This window comes from Empidonax traillii, unplaced genomic scaffold (assembly GCF_003031625.1).
Source record: "Empidonax traillii isolate 1590-97213 ecotype Southwest subspecies unplaced genomic scaffold, ASM303162v1 scaffold138:size3245559, whole genome shotgun sequence".
NCBI lineage: Eukaryota > Metazoa > Chordata > Aves > Passeriformes > Tyrannidae > Empidonax > Empidonax traillii.
The window spans coordinates 1,506,944-1,515,404 of record NW_020955331.1 but is presented as its reverse complement, the minus strand read 5'-3'; the positions used below and the strand labels follow the sequence as shown (position 1 = coordinate 1,515,404).

General features: G+C 44.2%; 1 protein-coding gene across 2 annotated transcripts; it reads left to right on the top strand.

Moving 5' to 3' along the window:
- The first annotated feature begins 1,127 nt into the window (after positions 1–1,127).
- Positions 1,128–7,993, top strand: TMEM207 (transmembrane protein 207). 2 transcript variants are annotated; one of them, XM_027884089.1, is made up of 5 exons: positions 1,128–1,268; positions 3,098–3,135; positions 3,549–3,593; positions 4,042–4,184; positions 5,128–7,993. In XM_027884089.1, exons 1-5 carry the CDS (start codon positions 1,194–1,196, stop codon positions 5,274–5,276), a joined length of 450 nt encoding a protein of 149 aa, XP_027739890.1. In that variant the 5' UTR covers positions 1,128–1,193; the 3' UTR covers positions 5,277–7,993. The 2 variants fall into 2 exon arrangements, with proteins under 2 accessions (XP_027739890.1, XP_027739891.1); XM_027884090.1 differs by having other exon boundaries at positions 5,027–5,197.
- The last annotated feature ends 468 nt before the right edge of the window (positions 7,994–8,461 follow it).

Here is an 8,461-nt window from a genome sequence, read left to right as displayed (position 1 = left end):
AAGACAGCACATTCAGACCACTTATTTTGCATAGCACATGCACTTCGCAAAATCATGAGAGATGCTTTCTCAGAGGGCATGGTTTCAGAGGCTCACCTTTCATTAGTACTGAGCTGAAAGTAAACATTTGAGAACATCAGGGCTTGGCCTAGGTTTATGCAAAACTTGAACATTAAATAACAAACCCTAGTTGAGTATGTATATCACAGTTGGTTAGACTTCTTGACCTTTCAGCTGAAGCAAAGCCACAGAGGTACATCTCAAGAGCAGCTCGGCTTTGTCAATCATTACAGAAGTAATGGCATCACAACATAATGCTTAACTCTGGAGTGAGGACTAAACATATTCATGGCAACACCCTTTGTGTTAAATCTGGAAGAACTGTAGTTAATGGTGCATTTCAGCCATGGGCTGTAAACTCCATTGACAACCTATTACTGAGTGCTGAACAAACCAGGATTGTCCATTCTGAGGAGATCAGAGCTCTGGTGCAAACCATCTTCTACCCCTGTTTAACCACATCACCTGGATATATCTATAGGAATATAATCAGTCCTTATGAAGCCACCAATGCACAATGAAATGTTGTGTCCCTTGTGAGAATCACTGGGAATGTGTGGGGTTTTTTGGCCGCACTTTCCTAGCAAACCAAACTCTGGCAGCTGTATAACAGCAGTGAGGGTGCTGGTGGTGGTTGCCTCTGGCTGGGAAGGGTTTCCTTCAGCCTTGGTGCATGTTTGAGGTGGTAGGCACAAGTGCATAGGACGTGGTTGGAGGTAGCTTCCCTTTTGCTGTAATGCCAGTGCTCCAGCTGAAGGCAGCAGGAAATGAAAGCATGGCCTCACGGTACAGACTCCAGTGACTCTTTGTTTGTAGCAGGTCCTGTTAAATGCAGACGTGGGTTAATATGGAACTAAGCTTCAGCAGCAGGAATTTGTGAACAGCTATGAAAATACCGAAACAACTGCAAGGTGCTGACCTTAAACCAGTGTTCCTTTAACTTCTAGTAGCTGATTATGTCCATGCAAACCCAAATTCACTCCCTGGCTAGCGGTAAATTCTGAAGAGCAGGAAGCCATTGGGTAATGTGTTCTCTGGCTGAAGGCACAATGTGCAGAGTTTTAAAAGCACCAAATTACAGAGGATAAAACACTGCTGCAAACAAAGCTCTTCGAAAGTTTCTTGCACTGGTAATGTGGAGACCTGGAGCTTTGTGTTTCACCTCATGGATCACAGGAACTGGAGTTCTGTGTTTAACCTTCTTCCAGGTAACCAAACCCTTCATTGGGACCAGGCTGATTTTAGAGATTTTCTGGGGGGAAGATTTCAACTTTCATAGAATTTAGTCATCGAACCCTTTTTAATTTTTTTTTTTTTTTGAAGGTTTTTTTTTGAGGGCCTCATGAATGTGGGGAAGATTTAATGCTCACAACAGTTTCAATTAATGCAGAGAAAACATAACTGCATTAATCCTTTATTCTGTCTACAGCTATTGAAATGGATGAGCTTGGGGCTTCAGCAGCACGGGTGGGTGTTTGGCTGCTCTGACAGATTATTGTCTCAGAGCAGATGCACTTTGCTGCAGTTTAACTATGCTAAGGTGGCTCTTCTGAGGTAGTTTGAAAGATGATAAAAGAGAGTCCAGAGGATGTCATTCAGCCATGAAGAATACTCAGGGTACATGTAATCACAGCAACCATCTATCTGCTTTTGACCTGTTATTTTAATAATCAGTTGAAGTGCAAAAAAAAAAAAAAAAAAAAGGAATTAAAATATTCTGCACCAGGTGACATGGCAAATTAGCTCAGTTTTAAAAAGACACGTCTGGAAGAGTTGAAGCTTCTGTCTTTTTCTCTATTCCTCATTTGTGTTTCAACCACTCATTACATTTCATAGATAGAGCTTTATATGAAAGACTTACTATACCTAAAGATCTCTGGTGAAACTAGGGATGGAAAGGCAGTTTATGCACAGGATCAGACACATTATAGAGATTTGTGAGGGGATTTCTTGCTGTTTACAGTGGCACAAGCTTTGCATAACAAAATCCCTCCAAAGAAGTCCCATTAATTAGAAATGTAAAATGAGATCTCTCAATTATACATTTATTTGATACAAATTTATAATTCAGAACAGAGTTTTTTAGTTGGACTCAAAGAAAGTCAGAAATCTCTACATGTTTTGGATATACACAGAGGGAAATCCAAACTAATGATTTACAAATTACATTCTAATACTTTTTTTTCCAATAAATAAATAAATCTAAATTCTTCTATCTTGTTCATTCTGCTTCCCAGTGTTATTGCAATTCTATACCTCATCTGAATTTTTTGTAGCAACATTTGGCAATATTATAACACACCTAACACAAGTCAGCCAAAAACTATTGAATTTGATACAGTTATACTGATGAACCACTCTGGTTACTTTTTGCCCAGATAATCTGAAACTGAGGCTAAGATCAACAAGGCTTGCAAAAATAAACTTGCTTGAGCATAGAGTAGAAAGTATACCTGAAAAACAAGTTTCAGGTTCACATATTTGCAATACCTGAAACCTGACTCTGGGAATGATGCACCACCACTATCTGAAAACAGGGAAATGCTGGGTACAGTGCACATCTGGTCAAAAGAGCTCCTATTTACAGCTGCACTCACAATTAGCTGATGGAAAATGAGCCACAGATCAAGAATTTGGTCTTGGGACATTTTCAGCAGACATTTCTTAACAGCAAAGCCCAGTTCAGTAAACAGATCTCTGATTCCAGTGGGTGTTTCCCTACTCGTCTTTCCCTCTTTCACATCAGGAAGGAATGCTTTCTCCTTGGCCTAGCTTTCATCTGCAAACTACTGAGTTTATTGAGCTCTTGGTGAAGTTATCTGCTGTTTTTTACATGAGCTGGCTCAGAGCAGAGACCCACAGAGACAAGAGCTCAGCCCTATGGTCCCTAGGGAGAGGTCTGGTTTTCAACCTTGCAGGACCAGCACCTGGACGGCTCTTCCTCTTGGACTTTCCACTCTAAGAACAGTAATTATACTGGTAAATTGTAAAAAACCAACACATATCTGCCCTCTCTGATTTACATGTGTATTTTCAGTTGGCAGACTCTGAGTTGGACTGTGAGCTTGGCGAGAGGTGAGTGTGGCTTCGTTCTCTCACCCACAGCTGCCCCCACCCTGGGCTCTCTCAGGGATGCTATGCTCCTGCCTGGCACACCAGCATAGCAGAGGAATGAACACTTCCAGGAAAGGGCCATTTAGAGGTTTTTTTACAAAGATGAAATGGAGATTGGCAACCCTTTAGGTTTTCAGCAAAAAGGCTGGTGGTGGGTGCCAGTGTTGAAAGGCAAACCAATGGCACTCTGCTTCGTGCATCATCAGCATCTGCTCCCATCTACATAGAGAAGTTTTAAAAGGGCTCCCTTGATGGAGGAAAACTCTCAGTCTTCTACTTTCTGATGATGCTTTTCTTTGTGTTGGTAGACATGTTGGAGTGGGTACAGTCCTCTCACGCTGGACTCAAAGTCCCTTTTATTTTTTCCTTTTTAGGTGCGTCAGACAGAGCAATGAAAATTTTAGCAGCTGGTATGTATGGTAAGTTTCAGATCTGCTTTAGAGGGAAAAAAAATGACAAATAATATTCTTTGATGGATATACAGAAAGAAAGGCATTGAGAGAGACTGATAGCTAGAGAGCATTGCTCCTGGGCCGTCCCTGTGTTCTGTCTTTACAAACTAATGGGAATCATTTATCCATATCCTCCTCACTGTACACTGACAACTGAGCTGGGAAAAAACGATGGATGATTTCAGGGAGAAATGTTTGAATTTCCAGCCAGCACTTGTCACTGAGCACTCAGGCCTGAGACATTGGTTTCTGGAGACTTTGATCATGTCCAGTGTGCTGGTGGGGAAACCACAACATTTAATGGCTATTTGCAAAAGATGTTAATGAATATGTTAATTTGAAGACATGCAGCCATCTGTCGGTGCTGCCTGCAGATGGTAATGGTACTGTTCCTCCCCTGCTGCCTCTGCCTTAGGTTCCTGATGTTGTTTTTCCTGGCCTTGCTCCTGTCCTGCGGGATCTGCTGCTGCCTGCAGTGCTGGCTGAAACAGCGGAGCTGCCTCCCCCACCAACGCACCGTAGCTGTCTTCGCCCTCAGCAGCTCAGACACCTTTTGTGGTTAGTCCTGTCTCTGCCTGCTGCAAGGCCCTGCTGGCCCTGGTGGGCTTCCTGTGGACCATCCATAACCCAGAAAGAGGTGGCCAGGCTTGAGTGGGAGCTGAGCTGTGTTTCTGGTGAACAGTGAGGTGCCCAGTTCAGGCTTCTTGAGGGCATATTCAGATCATGGACTGGAGGGCTGAAGCCACATCCACTTTTCCCCAGTCCTACATTCAGCTGAACTTGGTGCAGTCCTTGTGTGTCTGTATGTCCCAAAGGTGCTTAGCCAGACTCACACTGCAAGTGTGTGGGACTCTCTCCCTCAGTGCTGGGCACTCAGTGGCCCAACATGCAGACACAGGGACTGGTGTCAGGCAGCCCTTTCCAGCATGTGTCCTGCATTTCTCACTCAGGCAAGACTTCACTGGTCTAACTTGAACCACCCCAGTAGGCAACTCAACTGGCTGATACACCCTGGGGTCTGTCAAAAGTTTATCTTGATGGGTTTTGTTCGTTGTGGTAGCTACCCTCAGCATTCCCCCAGGAGCACCCAGCCTTTTGAGGACTGGGCTATAATGACTATGTATAACACCCATAACTGACCTGGAGTACGGTCAGCAGCAGCATCAGGCTGGGCCAGACAACATTCCTCCAAGAAGAATTAATGTCATCCTGTCATTAGCCTAAGCTCTTCCCAGAGAATGTATTGAATGTATTACCTGCTTTCTGGGTGATCATGGGCAGTGTCTTCACAGAGAGGACCCACCCCAAACCCACCCATATTCCTCTGTCCTGACTTCTTATATCTGGTGTTTGTGGTGAAAGGCTTCAAAAATTACATCCATGCTTTTCTTGTTTCCAAGTAGTTTGGCAGCTCCTCCCGGGGCTCACCCCTCTCACCCCCACACTTGCTCTTCATGCCTTGCCTGTCTGCTGCATGGTTGTGACTTTGCTTTTTCCCCAGCCAGTGAAGCATCTCAGTGCCCATTCTCTGGATCTCTGAACCCCTGCATGACTGCAGAGATGTCCTCCTCTTCTGCTCCACAGTTCAGCCTTGGGGAAACTGAGTTGCCTCCATCCTATGAGGATGTTATGAAGGAAAATAAGCTCTAGACACCACATGTTGGCTTGCAGTGATTCCACTTGGCTCTTCAAAGATCTTTCATCATGCTACAGGAGTGTGAGAGCAAATCGGCCCTTACCACAGGCTGGCCAAAAGACTGAAAAGCAGCACATATTTCATCTGAACCTAAAAGAGGAGACTAAATACAACAGAATAAATGCCAAAAGCATGTGTTGAATCTGTCATGGGAGCTCAGCTTGACATTTTGATGGCTCTGGATTTCAAGAAGCTTCCTCAAAGACCTGTCTGTGTTTGGAGTTTCTGTCTCAGCCTCCAGATTTATCTCTCTAAGGCTGCTATAGCTGGTGTAGCCTCATGTGTTTTAGGACCAAATGTTGATAAATGACTTGATAGTTACTTCTCAAACTTGTGCTGCCTCCTTCACTCGGCGTGGTGCCAAGAAACACCCTCTGGCAAAGTCATGTTGTTCTAATACATTGTAATGCAATCATGCCACTCTGTGATGAAGGATCATTTGCCACATTTAAAATATTTAGCACGGCATATCAGATTTGTCTAGTGCAAAAGGCAGCAAATTTATGGCCAGAGAAGAGAAAACAAGAAACAGGGATTATGAGTAGCAGCAGTGGCAGGAGCTGGTTACAGAGCACAGAAAAAAGTGAGTTTGCTCATCTGAGCTTATTCTTAATTCCATGGTGACTGTCCACAGCTACTCTTGCCCTAGCACTGCAGACCAGCAAGCTTTGAATGGCCCAGGACACTTGTGGAATTTCCCCACAGACATGAATTAGGGGCTTAGGTACTTAATACTTAGCTACAGAAATATATTAGGATAAAGAATGTCATTTTCTTTGAAGTGATCGCTGCAGACAGAATGGAAAAATGCTTTAAGAAACCACCCAGACTGCCTTATGTCCAAGCAGGAGCAGTGCTACACAAGTCATTCCTAGGAGGTATTAGCTTAACTAGTTCTCAAATTACTGAGGAAAGATGCTGAATTTCCCCCTTAGCCATATTCCAGATGAAAGCAAAGATTTCCTTTTGTTTGTCATGGGCAGGTCACTGAAGGCTGAATTCAGCCTGCCTGACCTCTCTGCCTCTGCTCTCTCAGTGGCAAAGGCTGGAGGGCTGCAGTCAGACCTCTCTCATTGCAAAAGGTAGATGTCGCATCATGCACTGCATTCCGTGGAGCCATGAGCTCATGGTCAAACTGGGCAGCTGGATCCATCTTGAATTAGTACCCCAAAAGACTAATGGAAGCCCACAGCCTGGCCAATGGAGAAGCTCCCTACCTGTAGAGCAAGGTTAGTACCTCTTCCCGTGCTCAGAAAGAAAACTGGGAATATAAATCCACTAAGGGTTTTCAAGTGCTCACATATTCTCATAATGATTCTATGTAAGTACATTTGCCAGATAAAGAACTACAGCATATTTTGAGAGAAAATTCCTTACCAGCACCACTGCAAATTATCTCTCTAAAATCTTATTTTAGAAGCAGCTTTAATGTTTGACTCTTGTGTGAAAGGAAATAAATGTTGCTATAGCCAAATGAATGTTTGTGCCAGCAGGCTAAAGTATTACCGGGTTTATTAATAAAGAAAATTAGCAAGCACAGACTCAGCCAGGGGATAAGTCAAGCAAATCCTGAGTGTCCTTTTCCTGGCTGAACTTAGCAAGCATTGCAGGTAATCAGCACCTCTCAGGATCAGACCTTTTACATACATAACCACTACCCCTTCAATTTATGCCCTGAAGCATGAGATTTGATTATGTTTGTCACTTCAGCTTGCATAGGCTGTTAGTGGGCATTAAATCAGCCATTACTTGCTTCCCACCTACACACTGCGTTTGCTTCAGTGACCCCTTCGTGGCAGTCAACTCCACAGGTTGTCTGCATTGTGTGCTGCATAAAACATTACCACCTCCTGCTTATTCATTGCTTGGCTCTAAATACATTGCTGCCTTTAATTTCATTGAATGTCACCTTCTAATCAGGTGGCTAGAAAGGCTAACAAGCAAGGACTGCTCTGGTTTCAGTGCCTGCATCTCTCTGCATCCCTCCTTCATCAGGACCAGTCATTCCCGAGGTTGTAAATCCTTCCCCAGCCACCCAACAGAGGGCAAGCGAAGCTTTCAGCACACAGAAACATTTGTGGACACAGGTTTGTTTCCCTGCTGCTGGTGTGCATTCAAGTGTGTTGAGCTTCATGTTTGCGGTGCTTTAGTTATTCACAAAAGGAATCAAATTATCCCATCAAAATTGTGACAAGTGTCTGGTAGTAAAGTAAGCTAGTGGCTGCCACAAAATCAGGTTCCATCTGGAGTCCTCAGCATGGGAGAACCTGTGTGCTGCAGTACCTGTGAAACATGAAAGGAGCCACGGGAGTTCCCAAAAACTGCTGAAGGCCGGGAGGCCTCTGCAAAAAAGTGTAGGGTTGCTGTGGGGGGAACATAAACTGACCTTGCTGCTGGCTTGGGGTGGGGAAGAAGACTACCCCAAGAAAGGGATAAGTGGGCAGTGCCCTAGTCCTTGGCTTGCTCATTGAAATAGAGAAGAGGATTGGCTCCTTCCTTCTACAAATGTATTTGGGGTGGCTCCACTGACCTACTGTTGCCTATGAAAGCTGCTTCCCCCATCTTGCCCCCTTACCCAAAAATGCTCCAGCAGAATGGACAAGATTTCTCCAGACCCGTGTTCCCATTCTTACAAAAGCAGAGATTTTGCCTGGTAATTTAAGTTTTTGTAAGCACTCAGACCTTAATGAGGGCATTGGCTGATATTTCCAGAATTGTGAGGAAAGATGAGCCATTCCCTTATAATTCATCACTTTAGGAAGACTAGAGTCCACTTCGGAAAAGCACTTGTTCTGCTGCAACTCTCTGGCTGCCCCTCATTCTCTGACTTACACTTCCTGCTGACTTTGACAAGAAATGGCAAAAGGCTCTAGAAAAAAATGAGAAAACAGTAGAAAGCAGATGTATTTGTGCGGGAGCTTGTTGTCAGCAAGCCTTGTGAGGGGGAAATGGGAGCAGTGCAGAGCAGCTAATTGTTTGGTGACCATCTGGAAGCAAAAGACAAAGGGAACGTGGTGAGGCACACGGCTGGACTTCAACCTCCACACATTAAGAGCTGAATAATAAAGTAATAAACTGGCTCTCAGGCAAAATAGAGCAAAATCAAAGCCAGCTGAGCCATAACAGTGCATCAGTCTGG

Excerpts from the sequence above, each read along its gene's own strand:
- TMEM207 (XM_027884089.1), top strand. The coding sequence starts at position 1,194 with ATGTGGAGACCTGGAGCTTTGTGTTTCACCTCATGGATCACAGGAACT. Across the intron at positions 3,136-3,548 it reads GACTGTGAGCTTGGCGAGAG|GTGCGTCAGACAGAGCAATG; the intron begins GTGAGTGTGGCT and ends TTTCCTTTTTAG. Across the intron at positions 4,185-5,127 it reads CAGCTCAGACACCTTTTGTG|CCAGTGAAGCATCTCAGTGC; the intron begins GTTAGTCCTGTC and ends CTTTTTCCCCAG.